This window comes from Salmo trutta, chromosome 27, assembly GCF_901001165.1.
Source record: "Salmo trutta chromosome 27, fSalTru1.1, whole genome shotgun sequence".
Lineage (NCBI taxonomy): Eukaryota > Metazoa > Chordata > Actinopteri > Salmoniformes > Salmonidae > Salmo > Salmo trutta.
Window position 1 is genome coordinate 32714677 of NC_042983.1, and position 24270 is coordinate 32738946.

Sequence of the window (24270 nt, forward strand, 5' to 3'; positions counted from 1 at the left end):
ATTCTAGAGAAGATAAACGTTAAATGACAAATGTTTAAAATTATGATATGATGATATTTCCATAGCACACAATAACATTGTATCATTGACCACCACATACCTGCAATTTCAATTGTCTCGCCAACGATCGTGTGCCCCAAATCCAGTCTGGTCTCAGCTGAAGTGGTAGTTTCCACTCCCTTGATGGGGGGTTCACCCTCGACTAACGTAGGTCCTGATACATTATCATAGTCCACGGTTTCCTCCTCCTCAGACACAGATGAAGGAATGCTGTGGATTGTAGCGACTGATTTTGGCTGGTTCTGTGTTCCTGCTGGCGATTCAGTTGTGTACTCTGGCTTTTCCCTCGTTGGCATCTCCGTGGTAGGAGTAACAACTTCCTCAATTTCACCCTGTGCTTCCTGTTTCTCAGAGGAGCTTACGACACTAAGGGACTCCGCCCCGGGGGCGGCTGGAGACTGGCGAGATGGTGGACTGGTGACACCTGGCAAAACCACGGTCTGAATCTGTGCCGACGATTGGGTGGTTTCCTCCATAGTGTCAATCTCTGGCTTCTCAGAAACTGTCTTTCCTTCTGGACTGCTCTCAGAACCGGTTGACTCAATTTCAGCACTAGGAGTCGTGAGAGAGGGTGAACCAGTGACGGAGGCTGTCAGTTCTGTCTGAGTCACAAAGAGGGATGGGGTGGTCTCCTCTGTTGTGTTACTCTCTGGCTTCAAGGTTGAAGCTATTGTCAACTTTTCCTCCAAACTGCTTTCTGAGCTGTAGGAGGCTAATACTGATTGAGTCACAGATGGGCTGGACAGTTCCTCTGATCTGCTCTCTGAACTGCTCTCTGAACTCGATGACACACTCTCAATATTCTGTGTTGAGACAGTCTGTGTTGGGACAGTCTGTGTTGGGGCAGTTCTGAGCGCTGTTGCTTCCACCTCAGGCTTTGTGGTGGTTATAACGACGGAAGGTATAGATTTAACCTGTACTGGGTCTGAGGTACTTTCATAGTCCACCATTTCATCAATGTATGTCATTGCAGATGGTGTGCTGTTCACGTTAGTTTCTAATACCTTCTCAGTTAGAGGAGAAACAATGATAGGAACGCCTGTCTCTTCAACCACAGCCTCTTGTTCGGAGTTGCCCTCTGCACTAGGAGAAACCTCCTCTGTTGTAGGTACCTGGCTTGAAGCTTCAACTTGTTGCTCTGCCTCTGGTGTGGGTAAAACAGCATCAGTCTTCACTGGAGAAGAGACAAAAGTTGATTCTGAGCTCTGTGCAGGTGCAGTTATAGTTTCTAAAGACTGGCTTGAATCTTCCTTAGGCAGCATGGGACTGGTTGTAGGCAATGCCGTTTCCTCAGAAGAGAGATCAGTATGAGGACGATGAGTAAATGTTATCTCCGACCTGGCCTGTTCGAACGATTCCTCTGGTGTTGTCTGGTCTGGTTTGGGGGCAAATGTTGTGACAAACTGGACCACCACGTCAGACTCTGATGCTGCCTCAGTGGAATAGACAGAGGCAATTGCCTGCACTGTGCTAGCCAAGAGAGGATCTTCTGTTGAAGAAGCGTCTGTAGTGAAAGCCTCACTTGTCTGGTGACCTGAGCTCTGGTCATCTGTGGAAGGTAAGACGGAGATGGTAGCTGACGGTTTTGCAGAGCCTGATGGTCTCTCAGTTTGCTCAGTGACTTCACTCTCTTCTGTTACAGTTTCCTGTGATGTTGTTGTAGGTTCCTCTGTGCTAAACAGAGAAGAAACTGTAGTAGTTGGTAAGTCTTCGGTAAAAATGTCAAGGGTTTGGTCACCTGAGCTCTCCTTATCTTTATCAGGTAGGACTGAGATCACTGTGCTTTTCACTGAACTGAGAATATCTGATGGCTGTCCTGTGTTTGTTAGGTCTGTCTGTTTGGTTTCTTCACTATCAGCAGTTGTTTCAGGAGAGGTAAGGTCAGCCACGGATTCATAGACAGCTGAAGTTGATGTCTGCAATGGCTTGGCTGTGCTACTGTGTAAATGAGCTTCTGTTACAGGAGACTCCTGGGTGGTCATCGGACTTGTCTCATCTCCAGAACTCTCTTCATCTGTAGAACCTGTTTCTGTGTCATCAACACCAGGAGTTACTAACTCCTCTGAGTCTGTTGGTGTTTCTGTCGGATCAATGGCTGCAGTCTCTTCTGGTGACATCATATGTGGCATTACTGTGGTTTTCACTTGTTCTGCTTTGACAGTGCTGTGTACAGAAGAAGCTGTTGTAGTGACCAACATATCAGAGGTATGGGTAAATGCATGGTGGGTAAATGCAATCTCAGACCTAGCCTGTTGGAAAGATTCTTCAGGTTTTGTCACGTCCACCTCGGGGACAAAAGTTGTGACAAACTGGTCCACCACATCGGGCATTACAGATGGCGCAACAGTGGAATGGACAGACAAACTTGCCTGAGAGGAAGCTTTCTCTGTTTTCTCAGTCCAAAACAGAGACAAACCTGTAGTAGTTGTAGTCTTTTCAATCTCTGCTGTTGCTTTTTCAGGTGACATTGTTGTGGCTGTTACCTGCTCCATTTTGACAGTGCTGTCAACTGGAGAAACTGTGGTAGTTTTAGACGCTTTAGTAAACTTATCAGGGTTATGGTCACCAGAGCTCTCTTCGTCTGTGGAGGTTATATCCGAAATGGAAGAAAGTGAAGGTTTCTCAGTGCTGAACAGAGAATAAACCGTAGTTGTGGATGTCATTTGTAAACGTACAGTAACAGACTCTTTGGTAAACGTTTTAGGGGTTGGGTCACCAGAGCTGTCTTCATCTGTGGATGTTAAATCCAAAATGGAAGCAACTGATGGTTTATCTTTGCTATACAGGGAGGAAGTGGCTTCAGAGGGTTTGGGATTTGAAGTCTTCATGTCATCCCCAGAGATGCCCTTCTCTAAAGATGGAGGTACTAGAATGGTAATCTCTGTCGCTTCACCCTCCTTAGTAGCTGTTGAGGTGGGGATTGTGGTTTGGGAGGTCTCCACTACAGAGGTGAAGGTCTCAGATCCAGAGCCTTCAGAGTCGTCTTCTCCTGAAGACTCATCAACAGGCAATGGGCTGGTTGGTTTCACAGTCTCTTTGTCTTCTTCAGTGGACTCTGGCGTCTGTTGTGTAGGAGTGTCAAACACCTTGGTGGCTTGGGTGGAACTAGATGAAGTTGTTGTGGCCTCCACTTCAGAATGCTCATCAGATGTGTCTTCTACTCTAGCTTTAACAGTAGTAGGAGAAGGGGTGGTGGATAATTCAATTGCATCTGTCGGGAATTCCTCACTGCTAACTGTGGTCTGTGAGCTTGTATCTATGGGGAGAGTTGATGCTTGGGATGATACAGGGGCAGAAGGAGTAGGCTCTGTATCAGACTCCTCACCAGTGACACCATCTCCGGAGAACTCATCACTAAACACATTTGGTGTGGTGAAGGCCGTCTGAGAGCTGGACTCCGTGGATAGAGCTCTGGCTTGGGTGGTTTCAGCTACAGAGGGCACAAACACTGAAGTAGACGCATCACTAAAAACATCCTCTACAGATGACGAGGTGGTCGTTCGACCAGTCTCTGAATGTTGAACTTTTGCAGACCTTCTTGTTGTCTGAGCACTTGCCTCTGCAGATATATCTACAGAGGTGACTGATGGGATTTGTGTTGTGGCCAGACTCAGTGAGTCAATTGTGGAAGACAAATAGTCATCTGTCCCAGACCCTTCAGGTTCTTTTGTCATTGCAATTGAGGACTGTGGTGTCATGGTAATGGCTGTGACTCCCCATGCTTCCTCTGTAAAGATGGTGGGGTAGAGAGGTGAGGAGAGTTCAACCATTGCCACAGTATCAGCGTCAATGATGGTTTCATCTTTAGTGATAATCTCAGGGGTTGTGGTCATGCTGTCTGTAACAGTGGAGAACAGTGTGTCCTCATCTCCAGCCTCCTCTGTAAATATGATAACTGTGCTTGTCGATGGTTTCGTACCGTGCAGCACCATGGTGGGGGTCTGGTCAGTTTTGGTTTGGCTGCTTGCTGAGGTGACTATCATGACCTGCTGGTCGGTAACACCCTGGTATATAATAGAGGGGAGAGCAGTGAATGTGGATGACTGTGATCTAAAAGGCACTGTTGTATGGTCTCTGACAATTGTGTGGTCTCTTGCTACTGTGTGGTCTCCAATAGTTGAATGATCACTCACTGTTGTATGGGCTCTCGTCGTAGTATGGTCTCTTTCGGTTTTATGGAATCGGTGTGTTGTATGGTCACTCATAGTGGTGCTATCAGTCATAGTTGTGCGATCATTCACAGTAGTAGGGGGCTGTGTAGCATCTGGACTGATGGTAGTTTCTTTATCTGGGCTGACATGACCCTCGTCATCTGGGCCTGGTGAACTTGACACAATAGATTCTGTTTGGCCTGTTTCCTTGGTAAACACATCAGAGGTCTGGTCACCTGAGCTTTCAGCGTCTGTGAGTGTTAAATCTGAGGGTTTCTTTGTACTGCTTGTTTCTCTTTCTGTCACCTCACTTTCCGGGGTCTGAGCTGTGATAGAAATAGTGTTAGGTACCTCTGCAGTTGTGCCAGATGATAGAGTTTCATCAACCTCAACAGCTGTTTCTAGGCTTGTGACACTGCCGACAGACAATGTGGTAAATTCCTCCATTGTTGTTGCTGGACTAGACGGTAGAGGAGCAGTTGTGCTTGCAGGTTGCTTAGTGGACACGTCTAAATTGTCTTCACCTGAACTCTCGTCCTCTGTACCATCATTATCAACTGTAGAGTCAATTGTCAAGTCACCACTACCATGCTCTGTGAAAGAGACTGTGGAAGCCTCTGATGGGTTACCTGTTATTAACATTGAAAGAGATTGGGTTGATGTGGATTCCTGTGACTGTGTGAACTCTTTTGGAGCATCAACATTTGGAGTCCAAGATGTGCTTTCAGTCTCTCTGATTTCGGTCTCATCTGTGGCTACAGTGAACTGGTCCTGTGGTTTAGTGGTGGTCTCAACTACTACCCCCTCACCTGAACCCTCTGGCTGAGTTGTCTCTTGGTCATCCTCTGTCTTTGAGATTCCAGATCCCTCCAAGTCCATGGGTGAAGAGGTGCTGTGGGTATACTGTGTTGATGCTCCGGTTTCTTCCGTCACCTTTTCTGTAGATGTATGAACAGTGGTATATCTACTGACAAACTCAATCGTTGAGACTGGTGCATTGGTAAACATATCAGTTGTCTGGTCACCAGAACCATCTTCCTCTGTAATGGTCAAGATTGAACTTGAGGTCACTGTTGGTCTTGATGTAGTGAAAGCACTAACTGACTCTGATGTGGATGCAGTTGTTGCAACAGACTCCTTGGTGAACATCTCAGCTGTTGCTCCACTTGAGCTTGTATCCTCTTCTGAAGTGAGGATGGTGCTTGTCTCTGTTTCATCAATAATGGGAACAACTGATGGAATTTCTGAGCTTGATGGTGCCTCTGGCTGTTCTGGACTGACTGTACTATACACTGGAGAAGGAGGGGTGGCAGCTGACTGAGTCGTAAACATATCAGAAGTCAGATACCCTGAGCTCTCCTCCTCTAGGATGGTAGTCTCAACATGAGCAATTTTCTCAGTGCTATATAGAGAAGAAACTGTAGCAGAGGCAGCAGCCATTTCCGACTCCGCTGTTTCAATTTCCTTTGATACTGAAGTAGTTATATGACTTGGTTTCTCAGTGCTAAACAGAGAAGTTTCTGTAGTTGTAGCAGTCTTTTCACTCTCTTTTGTTGCAGTGTGCTGTTGCGCTGTGGTAGGTTTCTCAGTGCTATACAGAGAAGTTGCTGTAGTTCTAGCACTTCTTGCTGTCTCAGCTGTTGCAGTTTCATGTGACGCTGTGGTCACTATTTGTTTTGGCTTCTCAGTGCTAAACAGAGAAGAAACTTTAGTCGTGGATGTCATTTGTTCTGCTTCGACTGTGCTGTATACAGAAGAAACCGTTGCAGTAACAAACCCTTTGGGAAACATATCTGGGGTCTGGTCACCTGAAATTTCATCGTCTGTGAGTGTTACATTTGACATTAAAGCAACTGATGGTTTCTCTGTGCTGCTTGTATCTTTTTCTGTCACCTCACTTTCCTGGGTCTGATCTGTGCTAAAAATAACCTTAGGTACCTCTGCAGTTGTGCCGATTGATAGAGTTGTATCGACCTCAACAGCTGTTTCAAGGGTGGTGTCACCACTAACAGAAAATGTGGTATATTCCTCCATTGTTGTTGCTGGACTAGACATGAGAGGAGCAGTTGTGCTTGCAGGTTGCTTAGTGGACACATCTGAGATGTCTTCACCTGAACTCTCGTGCTCTCTCTGTTCATCCTCGGCTATAGAGTCTATTGTCAAGTCACCACTACCCTGCTCTGTGAAAGAGGCTGTGGAAGCCTCTGTTGGTTTACCTGTGCTTGACATGGAAGGAGATTGGGTTGATGTGGATTCCTGGGACTGTTTCAACTCTTTTGAAGAAACATCACCTGGAGTCTCAGATGTGCTCTCAGTCGCTCTGATTTCATTCTTATCAGTTGCTACAGTGAACTGGTACTGTGGTTTAGTGGTGGTCTCCACTGGTGCCTCCTCAACTGACCCTTCCGGTTTACTTGTCTCCTGGTCATCATCTGTTGCTGAGATTCCCGAGACCCCCATGTCTACGTAAGTGAATGCAGTGACAAATGGTGATGATGTGCTTGCTAGTCCAGTTGCTTGGTCCACAGAAGGCTCCAAAGTTTCAACTGCTGCAGTGGGAGAGTCTATGGGCGTTTCATCTATTTCTTCTGTGGGTGTGATGACTGTTCCTACAGTTGTGCTTTGGAATTGGTCAATGCTGTTGATTGGGGAGGAAGATGTGATCATCAAAGCTTCCGACCCTAGTGATGTTGGTGTAGTAGATTCCTTGGTAAACATTTCAGGTGTCAGGTAGCCAGAGCTCTCCTCATCTGTGAATGTGACCACTGAGGCTGTCACACTTGAGACAGGGCCAGCTGAAGGTCCATCTGTGCCTGTTGGTTCTTCTGTCTGCTCAACCACCTTGGTTCCATTAGTTACTTCAGTGCTTACTGATTTTGTTACCAATGAGTCTGTTAAAGATGATGTAGTATGCAGTGGGGCTGTTGTAATAGCAGATGTGTCATCACCTGAACTCTCACCCTCTGTGGCATCACTTTCTGAAATAGAGGGTTCTGTGAAGTCTCCACTTCCTTGCTCGGACAATGAAGCAGCAGCTGATTCTATTGTCTCAGATGTGCTAGTGGATAGAGGGTATTGGGTTGATGTAGATTCTTGGCTGAGCTGTGCGGACTGTGTTGAGGATGCAACACTTAGAGCCTCAGATTTACTCTCGGTCTCTTTGATTTCTGTCTCATCGGTGGCTACAGCGAACTGGTCCTGTGGTTTACTGGTGGTCTCAACTACTTCTTCCACACCTAAACCCTCTGGCTGAGTTGTCTCTTGGTCACTCTCTGTCTTTGAGATTCCAGATCCCTCCAAGTCCATGGGTGAAGAGGTGCTGTGGGTATACTGTGTTGATGCTCTGGTTTGTTCCATCACCTTTCCTGTAGATGTATGAACAGTGGTATATCTACTGACAAACTCAATAGTTGAGACTGGTGCCTTGGTAAACATATCAGGTGTCTGGTCACCAGAACCATCTTCCTCTGAAATGGTGAAGATTGAACTTGAGGTCACTGTTGGTCTTGATGTAGTGAAAGCACTAACTGACTCTGATGTGGATGCAGTTGTTGCAACAGACTCCTTGGTGAACATCTCAGCTGTTGCTCCACTTGAGCTTGTATCCTCTTCTGAAGTGAGGATGGTGCTTGTCTCTGTTTCATCAATAATGGGAACAACTGATGGAATTTCTGAGCTTGATGGTGCCTCTGGCTGTTCTGGTCTGACTGTACTATACACTGGAGAAGGAGGGGTGGCAGCTGACTGAGTCGTAAACATATCAGAAGACAGATACCCTGAGCTCTCCTCCTCTAGGATGGTAGTCTCAACATGAGCAATTTTCTCAGTGCTATATAGAGAAGAAACTGTAGCAGAGGCAGCAGCCATTTCCGACTCCGCTGTTTCAATTTCCTTTGATACTGAAGTAGTTATATGACTTGGTTTCTCAGTGCTAAACAGAGAAGTTTCTGTAGTTGTAGCAGTCTTTTCACTCTCTTTTGTTGCAGTGTGCTGTTGCTCTGTGGTAGGTTTCTCAGTGCTATACAGAGAAGTTGCTGTAGTTCTAGCACTTCTTGCTGTCTCAGCTGTTGCAGTTTCATGTGACGCTGTGGTCACTATTTGTTTTGGCTTCTCAGTGCTAAACAGAGAAGAAACTTTAGTCGTGGATGTCATTTGTTCTGCTTCGACTGTGCTGTATACAGAAGAAACCGTTGCAGTAACAAACCCTTTGGGAAACATATCTGGGGTCTGGTCACCTGAAATTTCATCGTCTGTGAGTGTTACATTTGACATTAAAGCAACTGATGGTTTCTCTGTGCTGCTTGTATCTTTTTCTGTCACCTCACTTTCCTGGGTCTGATCTGTGCTAAAAATAACCTTAGGTAACTCTGCAGTTGTGCCGATTGATAGAGTTGCATCAACCTCAACAGCTGTTTCAAGGGTGGTGTCACCACTAACAGAAAATTTGGTATATTCCTCCATTGTTGTTGCTGGACTAGACATGAGAGGAGCAGTTGTGCTAGCAGGTTGCTTAGTGGACACATCTGAGATGTCTTCACCTGAACTCTCGTGCTCTCTCTGTTCATCCTCGGCTATAGAGTCTATTGTCAAGTCACCACTACCCTGCTCTGTGAAAGAGGCTGTGGAAGCCTCTGTTGGTTTACCTGTGCTTGACATGGAAGGAGATTGGGTTGATGTGGATTCCTGGGACTGTTTCAACTCTTTTGAAGAAACATCACCTGGAGTCTCAGATGTGCTCTCAGTCGCTCTGATTTCATTCTTATCAGTTGCTACAGTGAACTGGTACTGTGATTTAGTGGTGGTCTCCACTGGTGCCTCCTCAACTGACCCTTCCGGTTTACTTGTCTCCTGGTCATCATCTGTTGCTGAGATTCCTGAGACCCCCATGTCTACGTAAGTGAATGCAGTGACAAATGGTGATGATGTGCTTGCTAGTCCAGTTGCTTGGTCCACAGAAGGCTCCAAAGTTTCAACTGCTGCAGTGGGAGAGTCTATGGGCGTTTCATCTATTTCTTCTGTGGGTGTGATGACTGTTCCTACAGTTGTGCTTTGGAATTGGTCAATGCTGTTGATTGGGGAGGAAGATGTGATCATCAAAGCTTCTGACCCTAGTGATGTTGGTGTAGTAGATTCCTTGGTAAACATTTCAGGTGTCAGGTAGCCAGAGCTCTCCTCATCTGTGTATGTGACCACTGAGGCTGTCACACTTGAGACAGGGCCAGCTGAAGGTCCATCTGTGCCTGTTGGTTCTTCTGTCTGCTCAACCACCTTGGTTCCATTAGTTACTTCAGTGCTTACTGATTTTGTTACCAATGAGTCTGTTAAAGATGATGTAGTATGCAGTGGGGCTGTTGTAATAGCAGATGTGTCATCACCTGAACTCTCACCCTCTGTGGCATCACTTTCTGAAATAGAGGGTTCTGTGAAGTCTCCACTTCCTTGCTCGGACAATGAAGCAGCAGCTGATTCTATTGTCTCAGATGTGCTAGTGGATAGAGGGTATTGGGTTGATGTAGATTCTTGGCTGAGCTGTGCGGACTGTGTTGAGGATGCAACACTTAGAGCCTCAGATTTACTCTCGGTCTCTTTGATTTCTGTCTCATCGGTGGCTACAGCGAACTGGTCCTGTGGTTTACTGGTGGTCTCAACTACTTCTTCCACACCTAAACCCTCTGGCTGAGTTGTCTCTTGGTCACTCTCTGTCTTTGAGATTCCAGATCCCTCCAAGTCCATGGGTGAAGAGGTGCTGTGGGTATACTGTGTTGATGCTCTGGTTTGTTCCATCACCTTTCCTGTAGATGTATGAACAGTGGTATATCTACTGACAAACTCAATAGTTGAGACTGGTGCCTTGGTAAACATATCAGGTGTCTGGTCACCAGAACCATCTTCCTCTGTAATGGTGAAGATTGAACTTGAGGTCACTGTTGGTCTTGATGTAGTGAAAGCACTAACTGACTCTGATGTGGATGCAGTTGTTGCAACAGACTCCTTGGTGAACATCTCAGTTGTTGCTCCACTTGAGCTTGTATCCTCTTCTGAAGTGAGGATGGTGCTTGTCTCTGTTTCATCAATAATGGGAACAACTGATGGAATTTCTGAGCTTGATGGTGCCTCTGGCTGTTCTGGACTGACTGTACTATACACTGGAGAAGGAGGGGTGGCAGCTGACTGAGTCGTAAACATATCAGAAGTCAGATACCCTGAGCTCTCCTCCTCTAGGACTGTAGTCTCAACATGAGCAATTTTCTCAGTGCTATATAGAGAAGAAACTGTAGCAGAGGCAGCAGCCATTTCCGACTCCGCTGTTTCAATTTCCTTTGATACTGAAGTAGTTATATGACTTGGTTTCTCAGTGCTAAACAGAGAAGTTTCTGTAGTTGTAGCAGTCTTTTCACTCTCTTTTGTTGCAGTGTGCTGTTGCTCTGTGGTAGGTTTCTCAGTGCTATACAGAGAAGTTGCTGTAGTTCTAGCACTTCTTGCTGTCTCAGCTGTTGCAGTTTCATGTGACGCTGTGGTCACTATTTGTTTTGGCTTCTCAGTGCTAAACAGAGAAGAAACTTTAGTCGTGGATGTCATTTGTTCTGCTTCGACTGTGCTGTATACAGAAGAAACCGTTGCAGTAACAAACCCTTTGGGAAACATATCTGGGGTCTGGTCACCTGAAATTTCATCGTCTGTGAGTGTTACATTTGACATTAAAGCAACTGATGGTTTCTCTGTGCTGCTTGTATCTTTTTCTGTCACCTCACTTTCCTGGGTCTGATCTGTGCTAAAAATAACCTTAGGTACCTCTGCAGTTGTGCCGATTGATAGAGTTGTATCAACCTCAACAGCTGTTTCAAGGGTGGTGTCACCACTAACAGAAAATGTGGTATATTCCTCCATTGTTGTTGCTGGACTAGACATGAGAGGAGCAGTTGTGCTTGCAGGTTGCTTAGTGGACACATCTGAGATGTCTTCACCTGAACTCTCGTGCTCTCTCTGTTCATCCTCGGCTATAGAGTCTATTGTCAAGTCACCACTACCCTGCTCTGTGAAAGAGGCTGTGGAAGCCTCTGTTGGTTTACCTGTGCTTGACATGGAAGGAGATTGGGTTGATGTGGATTCCTGGGACTGTTTCAACTCTTTTGAAGAAACATCACCTGGAGTCTCAGATGTGCTCTCAGTCGCTCTGATTTCATTCTTATCAGTTGCTACAGTGAACTGGTACTGTGGTTTAGTGGTGGTCTCCACTGGTGCCTCCTCAACTGACCCTTCCGGTTTACTTGTCTCCTGGTCATCATCTGTTGCTGAGATTCCCGAGACCCCCATGTATACGTAAGTGAATGCAGTGACAAATGGTGATGATGTGCTTGCTAGTCCAGTTGCTTGGTCCACAGAAGGCTCCAAAGTTTCAACTGCTGCAGTGGGAGAGTCTATGGGCGTTTCATCTATTTCTTCTGTGGGTGTGATGACTGTTCCTACAGTTGTGCTTTGGAATTGGTCAATGCTGTTGATTGGGGAGGAAGATGTGATCATCAAAGCTTCCGACCCTAGTGATGTTGGTGTAGTAGATTCCTTGGTAAACATTTCAGGTGTCAGGTAGCCAGAGCTCTCCTCATCTGTGAATGTGACCACTGAGGCTGTCACACTTGAGACAGGGCCAGCTGAAGGTCCATCTGTGCCTGTTGGTTCTTCTGTCTGCTCAACCACCTTGGTTCCATTAGTTACTTCAGTGCTTACTGATTTTGTTACCAATGAGTCTGTTAAAGATGATGTAGTATGCAGTGGGGCTGTTGTAATAGCAGATGTGTCATCACCTGAACTCTCACCCTCTGTGGCATCACTTTCTGAAATAGAGGGTTCTGTGAAGTCTCCACTTCCTTGCTCGGACAATGAAGCAGCAGCTGATTCTATTGTCTCAGATGTGCTAGTGGATAGAGGGTATTGGGTTGATGTAGATTCTTGGCTGAGCTGTGCGGACTGTGTTGAGGATGCAACACTTAGAGCCTCAGATTTACTCTCGGTCTCTTTGATTTCTGTCTCATCTGTGGCTACAGCGAACTGGTCCTGTGGTTTACTGGTGGTCTCAACTACTTCTTCCACACCTAAACCCTCTGGCTGAGTTGTCTCTTGGTCACTCTCTGTCTTTGAGATTCCAGATCCCTCCAAGTCCATGGGTGAAGAGGTGCTGTGGGTATACTGTGTTGATGCTCTGGTTTGTTCCATCACCTTTCCTGTAGATGTATGAACAGTGGTATATCTACTGACAAACTCAATAGTTGAGACTGGTGCCTTGGTAAACATATCAGGTGTCTGGTCACCAGAACCATCTTCCTCTGAAATGGTGAAGATTGAACTTGAGGTCACTGTTGGTCTTGATGTAGTGAAAGCACTAACTGACTCTGATGTGGATGCAGTTGTTGCAACAGACTCCTTGGTGAACATCTCAGCTGTTGCTCCACTTGAGCTTGTATCCTCTTCTGAAGTGAGGATGGTGCTTGTCTCTGTTTCATCAATAATGGGAACAACTGATGGAATTTCTGAGCTTGATGGTGCCTCTGGCTGTTCTGGTCTGACTGTACTATACACTGGAGAAGGAGGGGTGGCAGCTGACTGAGTCGTAAACATATCAGAAGACAGATACCCTGAGCTCTCCTCCTCTAGGATGGTAGTCTCAACATGAGCAATTTTCTCAGTGCTATATAGAGAAGAAACTGTAGCAGAGGCAGCAGCCATTTCCGACTCCGCTGTTTCAATTTCCTTTGATACTGAAGTAGTTATATGACTTGGTTTCTCAGTGCTAAACAGAGAAGTTTCTGTAGTTGTAGCAGTCTTTTCACTCTCTTTTGTTGCAGTGTGCTGTTGCTCTGTGGTAGGTTTCTCAGTGCTATACAGAGAAGTTGCTGTAGTTCTAGCACTTCTTGCTGTCTCAGCTGTTGCAGTTTCATGTGACGCTGTGGTCACTATTTGTTTTGGCTTCTCAGTGCTAAACAGAGAAAAAACTTTAGTCGTGGATGTCATTTGTTCTGCTTCGACTGTGCTGTATACAGAAGAAACCGTTGCAGTAACAAACCCTTTGGGAAACATATCTGGGGTCTGGTCACCTGAAATTTCATCGTCTGTGAGTGTTACATTTGACATTAAAGCAACTGATGGTTTCTCTGTGCTGCTTGTATCTTTTTCTGTCACCTCACTTTCCTGGGTCTGATCTGTGCTAAAAATAACCTTAGGTAACTCTGCAGTTGTGCCGATTGATAGAGTTGCATCAACCTCAACAGCTGTTTCAAGGGTGGTGTCACCACTAACAGAAAATTTGGTATATTCCTCCATTGTTGTTGCTGGACTAGACATGAGAGGAGCAGTTGTGCTAGCAGGTTGCTTAGTGGACACATCTGAGATGTCTTCACCTGAACTCTCGTGCTCTCTCTGTTCATCCTCGGCTATAGAGTCTATTGTCAAGTCACCACTACCCTGCTCTGTGAAAGAGGCTGTGGAAGCCTCTGTTGGTTTACCTGTGCTTGACATGGAAGGAGATTGGGTTGATGTGGATTCCTGGGACTGTTTCAACTCTTTTGAAGAAACATCACCTGGAGTCTCAGATGTGCTCTCAGTCGCTCTGATTTCATTCTTATCAGTTGCTACAGTGAACTGGTACTGTGATTTAGTGGTGGTCTCCACTGGTGCCTCCTCAACTGACCCTTCCGGTTTACTTGTCTCCTGGTCATCATCTGTTGCTGAGATTCCTGAGACCCCCATGTCTACGTAAGTGAATGCAGTGACAAATGGTGATGATGTGCTTGCTAGTCCAGTTGCTTGGTCCACAGAAGGCTCCAAAGTTTCAACTGCTGCAGTGGGAGAGTCTATGGGCGTTTCATCTATTTCTTCTGTGGGTGTGATGACTGTTCCTACAGTTGTGCTTTGGAATTGGTCAATGCTGTTGATTGGGGAGGAAGATGTGATCATCAAAGCTTCTGACCCTAGTGATGTTGGTGTAGTAGATTCATTGGTAAACATTTCAGGTGTCAGGTAGCCAGAGCTCTCCTCATCTGTGTATGTGACCACTGAGGCTGTCACACTTGAGACAGGGCCAGCTGAAGGTCCATCTGTGCCTGTTGGTTCTTCTGTCTGCTCAACCACCTTGGTTCCATTAGTTACTTCAGTGCTTACTGATTTTGTTACCAATGAGTCTGTTAAAGATGATGTAGTATGCAGTGGGGCTGTTGTAATAGCAGATGTGTCATCACCTGAACTCTCACCCTCTGTGGCATCACTTTCTGAAATAGAGGGTTCTGTGAAGTCTCCACTTCCTTGCTCGGACAATGAAGCAGCAGCTGATTCTATTGTCTCAGAGGTGCTAGTGGATAGAGGGTATTGGGTTGATGTAGATTCTTGGCTGAGCTGTGCGGACTGTGTTGAGGATGCAACACTTAGAGCCTCAGATTTACTCTCGGTCTCTTTGATTTCTGTCTCATCTGTGGCTACAGCGAACTGGTCCTGTGGTTTACTGGTGGTCTCAACTACTTCTTCCACACCTAAACCCTCTGGCTGAGTTGTCTCTTGGTCACTCTCTGTCTTTGAGATTCCAGATCCCTCCAAGTCCATGGGTGAAGAGGTGCTGTGGGTATACTGTGTTGATGCTCTGGTTTGTTCCATCACCTTTCCTGTAGATGTATGAACAGTGGTATATCTACTGACAAACTCAATAGTTGAGACTGGTGCCTTGGTAAACATATCAGGTGTCTGGTCACCAGAACCATCTTCCTCTGTAATGGTGAAGATTGAACTTGAGGTCACTGTTGGTCTTGATGTAGTGAAAGCACTAACTGACTCTGATGTGGATGCAGTTGTTGCAACAGACTCCTTGGTGAACATCTCAGCTGTTGCTCCACTTGAGCTTGTATCCTCTTCTGAAGTGAGGATGGTGCTTGTCTCTGTTTCATCAATAATGGGAACAACTGATGGAATTTCTGAGCTTGATGGTGCCTCTGGCTGTTCTGGTCTGACTGTACTATACACTGGAGAAGGAGGGGTGGCAGCTGACTGAGTCGTAAACATATCAGAAGACAGATACCCTGAGCTATCCTCCTCTAGGATGGTAGTCTCAACATGAGCAATTTTCTCAGTGCTATATAGAGAAGAAACTGTAGCAGAGGCAGCAGCCATTTCCGACTCCGCTGTTTCAATTTCCTTTGATACTGAAGTAGTTATATGACTTGGTTTCTCAGTGCTAAACAGAGAAGTTTCTGTAGTTGTAGCAGTCTTTTCACTCTCTTTTGTTGCAGTGTGCTGTTGCGCTGTGGTAGGTTTCTCAGTGCTATACAGAGAAGTTGCTGTAGTTCTAGCACTTCTTGCTGTCTCAGCTGTTGCAGTTTCATGTGACGCTGTGGTCACTATTTGTTTTGGCTTCTCAGTGCTAAACAGAGAAGAAACTTTAGTCGTGGATGTCATTTGTTCTGCTTCGACTGTGCTGTATACAGAAGAAACCGTTGCAGTAACAAACCCTTTGGGAAACATATCTGGGGTCTGGTCACCTGAATTTTCATCGTCTGTGAGTGTTACATTTGACATTAAAGCAACTGATGGTTTCTCTGTGCTGCTTGTATCTTTTTCTGTCACCTCACTTTCCTGGGTCTGATCTGTGCTAAAAATAACCTTAGGTACCTCTGCAGTTGTGCCGATTGATAGAGTTGCATCAACCTCAACAGCTGTTTCAAGGGTGGTGTCACCACTAACAGAAAATGTGGTATATTCCTCCATTGTTGTTGCTGGACTAGACATGAGAGGAGCAGTTGTGCTTGCAGGTTGCTTAGTGGACACATCTGAGATGTCTTCACCTGAACTCTCGTGCTCTCTCTGTTCATCCTCGGCTATAGAGTCTATTGTCAAGTCACCACTACCCTGCTCTGTGAAAGAGGCTGTGGAAGCCTCTGTTGGTTTACCTGTGCTTGACATGGAAGGAGATTGGGTTGATGTGGATTCCTGGGACTGTTTCAACTCTTTTGAAGAAACATCACCTGGAGTCTCAGATGTGCTCTCAGTCTCTCTGATTTCATTCTTATCAGTTGCTACAGTGAACTGGTACTGTGGTTTAGTGGTGGTCTCCACTGGTGCCTCCTCAACTGACCCTTCAGGTTTACTTGTCTCCTGGTCAGCATCTGTTGCTGAGATTCCCGAGACCCCGATGTCTACGTAAGTGAATGCAGTGACAAATGGTGATGCTGTGCTTGCTAGTCCAGTTGCTTGGTCCACAGAAGGCTCCAAAGTTTCAACTGCTGCAGTGGGAGAGTCTATGGGCGTTTCATCTATTTCTTCTGTGGGTGTGATGACTGTTCCTACAGTTGTGCTTTGGAATTGGTCAATGCTGTTGATTGGGGAGGAAGATGTGATCATCAAAGCTTCTGACCCTAGTGATGTTGGTGTAGTAGATTCCTTGGTAAACATTTCAGGTGTCAGGTAGCCAGAGCTCTCCTCATCTGTGAATGTGACCACTGAGGCTATCACACTTGAAACAGGGCCAGCTGAAGGTCCATCTGTGCCTGTTGGTTCTTCTGCCTGCTCAACCACCTTGGTTCCATTAGTTACTTCAGTGCTTACTGATTTTGTTACCAATGAGTCTGTTAAAGATGATGTAGTATGCAGTGGGGCTGTTGTAATAGCAGATGTGTCATCACCTGAACTCTCACCCTCTGTGGCATCACTTTCTGAAATAGAGGGTTCTGTGAAGTCTCCACTTCCTTGCTCGGACAATGAAGCAGCAGCTGATTCTATTGTCTCAGATGTGCTAGTGGATAGAGGGTATTGGGTTGATGTAGATTCTTGGCTGAGCTGTGCGGATTGTGTTGAGGATGCAACACTTAGAGCCTCAGATTTACTCTCGGTCTCTTTGATTTCTGTCTCATCTGTGGCTACAGCAAACTGGTCCTGTGGTTTACTGGTGGTCTCAACTACTTCTTCCACACCTAAACCCTCTGGCTGAGTTGTCTCTTGGTCACCCTCTGTCTTTGAGATTCCAGATCCCTCCAAGTCCATGGGTGAAGAGGTGCTGTGGGTATACTGTGTTGATGCTCCGGTTTGTTCCGTCACCTTTCCTGTAGATGTATGAACAGTGGTATATCTACTGACAAACTCAATCGTTGAGACTGGTGCCTTGGTAAACATATCAGGTGTCTGGTCACCAGAACCATTTTCCTCTGTAATGGTCAAGATTGAACTTGAGGTCACTGTTGGTCTTGATGTAGTGAAAGCACTAACTGACTCTGATGTGGATGCAGTTGTTGCAACAGACTCCTTGGTGAACATCTCAGCTGTTGCTCCACTTGAGCTTGTATCCTCTTCTGAAGTGAGGATGGTGCTTGTCTCTGTTTCATCAATAATGGGAACAACTGATGGAATTTCTGAGCTTGATGGTGCCTCTGGCTGTTCTGGTCTGACTGTACTATACACTGGAGAAGGAGGGGTGGCAGCTGACTGAGTCGTAAACATATCAGAAGTCAGATACCCTGAGCTCTCCTCCTCTAGGATGGTGGTCTCAACATGAGCAATTTTCTCAGTGCTATATAGAGAAGAAACTGTAGCAGAGGCAGCAGCCATTTCCGACTCCGCTGTTTCAATTTCCTTTGATACTGAAGTCGTTATATGACTTGGTTTCTCAGTGCTAAACAGAGAAGTTTCTGTAGTTGTAGCAGTCTTTTCACTCTCTTTTGTTGCAGTGTGCTGTTGCGCTGTGGTAGGTTTCTCAGTGCTATACAGAGAAGTTGCTGTAGTTCTAGCACTTCTTGCTGTCTCAGCTGTTGCAGTTTCGTGTGACGCTGTGGTCACTATTTGTTTTGGCTTCTCGGTGCTAAACAGAGAAGAAACTTTAGTCGTGGATGTCATTTGTTCTGCTTCGACTATGCTGTATACAGAAGAAACCGTTGCAGTAACAGACCCTTTGGGAAACATATCTGGGGTCTGGTCACCTGAAATGTCATCGTCTGTGAGTGTTACATTTGACATTAAAGCAACTGATGGTTTCTCTGTGCTGCTTGTATCTTTTTCTGTCACCTCACTTTCCTGGGTCTGATCTGTGCTAAAAATAACCTTAGGTACCTCTGCAGTTGTGCCGATTGATAGAGTTGCATCAACCTCAACAGCTGTTTCAAGGGTGGTGTCACCACTAACAGAAAATGTGGTATATTCCTCCATTGTTGTTGCTGGACTAGACATGAGAGGAGCAGTTGTGCTTGCAGGTTGCTTAGTGGACACATCTGAGATGTCTTCACCTGAACTCTCGTGCTCTCTCTGTTCATCCTCGGCTATAGAGTCTATTGTCAAGTCACCACTACCCTGCTCTGTGAAAGAGGCTGTGGAAGCCTCTGTTGGTTTACCTGTGCTTGACATGGAAGGAGATAGGGTTGATGTGGATTCCTTGGACTGTTTCAACTCTTTTGAAGAAACATCACCTGGAGTCTCAGATGTGCTCTCAGTCTCTCTGATTTCATTCTTATCAGTTGCTACAGTGAACTGGTACTGTGGTTTAGTGGTGGTCTCCACTGGTGCCTCCTCAACTGACCCTTCAGGTTTACTTATCTCCTGGTCATCATCTGTTGCTGAGATTCCCGAGACCCCCATGTCTACGTAAGTGAATGCAGTGACAAATGGTGATGATGTGCTTGCTAGTCCAGTTGCTTGGTCCACAGAAGGCTCCAAAGTTTCAACTGCTGCAGTGGGAGAGTCTATGGGCGTTTCATCTATTTCTTCTGTGGGTGTGATGACTGTTCCTACAGTTGTGCTTTGGAATTGGTCAATGCTGTTGATTGGGGAGGAAGATGTGATCATCAAAGCTTCTGACCCTAGTGATGTTGGTGTAGTAGATTCCTTGGTAAACATTTCAGGTGTCAGGTAGCCAGAGCTCTCCTCATCTGTGAATGTGACCACTGAGGCTGTCACACTTGAGACAGGGCCAGCTGAAGGTCCATCTGTGCCTGTTGGTTCTTCTGTCTGCTCAACCACCTTGGTTCCATTAGTTACTTCAGTGCTTACTGATTTTGTTACCAATGAGTCTGTTAAAGATGATGTAGTATGCAGTGGGGCTGTTGTAATAGCAGATGTGTCATCACCTGAACTCTCACCCTCTGTGGCATCACTTTCTGAAATAGAGGGTTCTGTGAAGTCTCCACTTCCTTGCTCGGACAATGAAGCAGCAGCTGATTCTATTGTCTCAGATGTGCTAGTGGATAGAGGGTATTGGGTTGATGTAGATTCTTGGCTGAGCTGTGCGGATTGTGTTGAGGATGCAACACTTAGAGCCTCAGATTTACTCTCGGTCTCTTTGATTTCTGTCTCATCTGTGGCTACAGCAAACTGGTCCTGTGGTTTACTGGTGGTCTCAACTACTTCTTCCACACCTAAACCCTCTGGCTGAGTTGTCTCTTGGTCACCCTCTGTCTTTGAGATTCCAGATCCCTCCAAGTCCATGGGTGAAGAGGTGCTGTGGGTATACTGTGTTGATGCTCCGGTTTGTTCCGTCACCTTTCCTGTAGATGTATGAACAGTGGTATATCTACTGACAAACTCAATCGTTGAGACTGGTGCCTTGGTAAACATATCAGGTGTCTGGTCACCAGAACCATTTTCCTCTGTAATGGTCAAGATTGAACTTGAGGTCACTGTTGATCTTGATGTAGTGAAAGCACTAACTGACTCTGATGTGGATGCAGTTGTTGCAACAGACTCCTTGGTGAACATCTCAGCTGTTGCTCCACTTGAGCTTGTATCCTCTTCTGAAGTGAGGATGGTGCTTGTCTCTGTTTCATCAATAATGGGAACAACTGATGGAATTTCTGAGCTTGATGGTGCCTCTGGCTGTTCTGGTCTGACTGTACTATACACTGGAGAAGGAGGGGTGGCAGCTGACTGAGTCGTAAACATATCAGAAGTCAGATACCCTGAGCTCTCCTCCTCTAGGATGGTAGTCTCAACATGAGCAATTTTCTCAGTGCTATATAGAGAAGAAACTGTAGCAGAGGCAGCAGCCATTTCCGACTCCGCTGTTTCAATTTCCTTTGATACTGAAGTCGTTATATGACTTGGTTTCTCAGTGCTAAACAGAGAAGTTTCTGTAGTTGTAGCAGTCTTTTCACTCTCTTTTGTTGCAGTGTGCTGTTGCGCTGTGGTAGGTTTCTCAGTGCTATACAGAGAAGTTGCTGTAGTTCTAGCACTTCTTGCTGTCTCAGCTGTTGCAGTTTCATGTGACGCTGTGGTCACTATTTGTTTTGGCTTCTCAGTGCTAAACAGAGAAGAAACTTTAGTCGTGGATGTCATTTGTTCTGCTTCGACTGTGCTGTATACAGACCCTTTGGGAAACATATCTGGGGTCTGGTCACCTGAAATGTCATCGTCTGTGAGTGTTACATTTGACATTAAAGCAACTGATGGTTTCTCTGTGCTGCTTGTATCTTTTTCTGTCACCTCACTTTCCTGGGTCTGATCTGTGCTAAAAATAACCTTAGGTACCTCTGCAGTTGTGCCGATTGATAAAGTTGCATCAACCTCAACAGCTGTTTCAAGGGTGGTGTCACCACTAACAGAAAATGTGGTATATTCCTCCATTGTTGTTGCTGGACTAGACATGAGAGGAGCAGTTGTGCTTGCAGGTTGCTTAGTGGACACATCTGAGATGTCGTCACCTGAACTCTCGTGCTCTCTCTGTTCATCCTCGGCTATAGAGTCTATTGTCAAGTCACCACTACCCTGCTCTGTGAAAGAGGCTGTGGAAGCCTCTGTTGGTTTACCTGTGCTTGACATGGAAGGAGATTGGGTTGATGTGGATTCCTTGGACTGTTTCAACTCTTTTGAAGAAACATCACCTGCAGTCTCAGATGTGCTCTCAGTCTCTCTGATTTCATTCTTATCAGTTGCTACAGTGAACTGGTACTGTGGTTTAGTGGTGGTCTCCACTGGTGCCTCCTCAACTGACCCTTCAGGTTTACTTGTCTCCTGGTCATCATCTGTTGCTGAGATTCCCGAGACCCCCATGTCTACGTAAGTGAATGCAGTGACAAATGGTGATGATGTGCTTGCTAGTCCAGTTGCTTGGTCCACAGAAGGCTCCAAAGTTTCAACTGCTGCAGTGGGAGAGTCTATGGGCGTTTCATCTATTTCTTCTGTGGGTGTGATGACTGTTCCTACAGTTGTGCTTTGGAATTGGTCAATGCTGTTGATTGGGGAGGAAGATGTGATCATCAAAGCTTCTGACCCTAGTGATGTTGGTGTAGTAGATTCCTTGGTAAACATTTCAGGTGTCAGGTAGCCAGAGCTCTCCTCATCTGTGAATGTGACCACTGAGGCTGTCACACTTGAGACAGGGCCAGCTGAAGGTCCATCTGTGCCTGTTGGTTCTTCTGTCTGCTCAACCACCTTGGTTCCATTAGTTACTTCAGTGCTTACTGATTTTGTTACCAATGAGTCTGTTAAAGATGATGTAGTATGCAGTGGGGCTGTTGTAATAGCAGATGTGTCATCACCTGAACTCTCACCCTCTGTGGCATCACTTTCTGAAATAGAGGGTTCTGTGAAGTCTCCACTTCCTTGCTCGGACAATGAAGCAGCAGCTGATTCTATTGTCTCAGATGTGCTAGTGGATAGAGGGTATTGGGTTGATGTAGATTCTTGGCTGAGCTGTGCGGATTGTGTTGAGGATGCAACACTTAGAGCCTCAGATTTACTCTCGGTCTCTTTGATTTCTGTCTCATCTGTGGCTACAGCAAACTGGTCCTGTGGTTTACTGGTGGTCTCAACTACTTCTTCCACACCTAAACCCTCTGGCTGAGTTGTCTCTTGGTCACCCTCTGTCTTTGAGATTCCAGATCCCTCCAAGTCCATGGGTGAAGAGGTGCTGTGGGTATACTGTGTTGATGCTCCGGTTTGTTCCGTCACCTTTCCTGTAGATGTATGAACAGTGGTATATCTACTGACAAACTCAATCGTTGAGACTTGTGCCTTGGTAAACATATCAGGTGTCTGGTCACCAGAACCATTTTCCTCTGTAATGGTCAAGATTGAACTTGAGGTCACTGTTGGTCTTGATGTAGTGAAAGCACTAACTGACTCTGATGTGGATGCAGTTGTTGCAACAGACTCCTTGGTGAACATCTCAGCTGTTGCTCCACTTGAGCTTGTATCCTCTTCTGTGTGAACAGTAACAGGGCTACCTGAAGGTTTTTCTGTGCTTTTTGACCTCTCTGTGACTTCTGTGACTGTCTCCGCTGTTGCAGTTTCTTGTGACGTTGTTTTCTCTGTGCTATATACAGATGAAACTGTAGTAGTAGCAGTCGCAGTGTCAGGTGTTGCAGTTTCATGTGATGCAGTGGTTACTTGTCCGGGTTTCTCAGTGCTATACAGAGAAGTAGCTATAGTTGTAGCAGTCTGTGGAGACTCCCCTGTTGCAGTTCCATGTGATGCTGTAGTCACTACATGTTCTGGTTTCTCAGTACTAAACAGAGGAAAAGTGGTGGTTGTTGTAGTTGCAGAGTCTATGGTGAGCGTATCACTTGTCTGGTCAACTGAGCTTTCTTCGTCTGTAGAGGAGATAACTGTGCTCGTCACCACCTCATCAATAACAGGTGTAACTGATGGTTTTTCTGTTCCCGATGATTTCTCAGTCTGCCCTGTAACTTCACTCTTTCCTGTTGTGATCATTACATGTGGCATTTCAGTGGTTGTCATTTGTTCTGCTTTGACTGTGCTACAAACAGAAGAAACTGTTGAAGTGACAGGCTGTTTGGTAAACATATCAGGAGTCTGATCACCTGAGCTCTCTTCATCTGTGGTGAGAGCTGAGCTTGTCTCTGTAACAGGAATAGATGAAGGTTTTTCTGAGCCTGCCAGTTTCTCAGCCTGCTCTGTAACTGCCCTCTCTGCTGTTTTATATGACACTGTGGTAGTAATTACTGGTTTCTCAGTGCTATACAAATAAGACACTGTGGGAGTTGCAGTGTCTTTGGTGTAAATCTCATTTGTCTGGTCACCTGAGGTCACTGTAGAGGATAGGGTTGAGCTTGCCTCAGTCTCTTGAGTATCCACTGTAGCTCCACTAGAAACAGCTGGGCTGAAAGTCACAGAAGGTGAGTCTGTTGGTGACACATCAACTTTTTTACTGGGTTCAATGCTTGATGATAATGTTGATCTATCATCCTCCATTTTGCTCGTGCTGAACATAGGAGAAGCTGTTGTCACAAGAGACTCCTTAGTGGACATCGCAGTAATCTCATCTTCATCTGTAGAGGTGACAGCTGTGCTAGTCTTTGTGTCATCACTAATCGGAGTAGCTGATGGTTTCTCTGTTTGCTCTATAGCCTCACTGGTTGCTGTTGAGCTTGTGGTCACATCATGTTCTGTTTTGACTGTACTATAAAGAGGAGAGAGAGGTGTTGCAGTAGATGTGCTAGTAAACATACCAGGGTCACCTGAACTTTCCTTCTCCGTAATAGTTGTGGTAACTGAAGGTTTATCTTTGCTTGTGGTCTCTTCGTCTTGTTTAGGTACCTCACTTGTCAGAATTGTGCCCTGTGTGGTGTATCGGCTGACTAAGTCTGAGAGAGTAGCCATGGTTGTCTTAATCATCTGAATAGTACTATATATTGGAGAAGCAGTTGTTGAAGGAAATTCTTTGCTCGACATTGGAGATATTGCCGGACTCTCAGAACCCTCTTCATCTGTGGAGGTTGAAGTTGTCTCAGTCTCATCAATGACAGGAACAACTAATGGTTTCTCTGTGCCTGTTCTGTCTTTGGTCAGTGCTGTTATCTCACTTTCCTGTGTAGTGTCTGCTGAGCTTGTTCTTGGTAACGTTGTTGTGGATCCTAACAAGATCTGTTCCGTGTTGGATGATGGAGAGCTGGTTGTGAACATATCAGAAGTTTGGTCTCCTGTGGTCTCCTCCTCTGGTATGGAAACCATATGTGATGCAGACGTGTCTTTCACGGTGGGAGACACAAAAGGCTGGCTAACTGATGTTCCCTCTTTCTGGCTTGTCAAAAATTCAGCTGTGGTAGAGCTCAAGGAATGTGATTTTGTGCTGCCTGCCTCTTTGGAT

At 45.8% G+C, this 24270-nt stretch overlaps 2 protein-coding genes across 3 annotated transcripts in view; both read right to left on the bottom strand.

The window, feature by feature from the left end:
• Positions 1–13186, bottom strand: part of LOC115164908 (mucin-17-like) — a 26730-nt gene extending 13544 nt beyond the window's left edge. For both annotated transcript variants that reach the window (XM_029717827.1, XM_029717826.1), the window contains exon 1: positions 101–13186. In XM_029717827.1, the coding sequence (XP_029573687.1) occupies positions 101–12932 (12832 nt within the window). In that variant the 5' untranslated portion in view covers positions 12933–13186. The remainder of the gene's footprint in view (positions 1–100) is intronic.
• The window catches only part of LOC115165090 (mucin-17-like), a 20083-nt gene continuing 8803 nt past the window's right edge, over positions 12991–24270 (bottom strand). Inside the window, exons 4-5 of the mRNA XM_029718126.1 lie at positions 13200–22753; positions 12991–12996 (exon numbers count right to left, since the gene is read on the bottom strand). Of these exons, the coding sequence (XP_029573986.1) occupies positions 12991–12996; positions 13200–22753 (9560 nt within the window). The remainder of the gene's footprint in view (positions 12997–13199; positions 22754–24270) is intronic.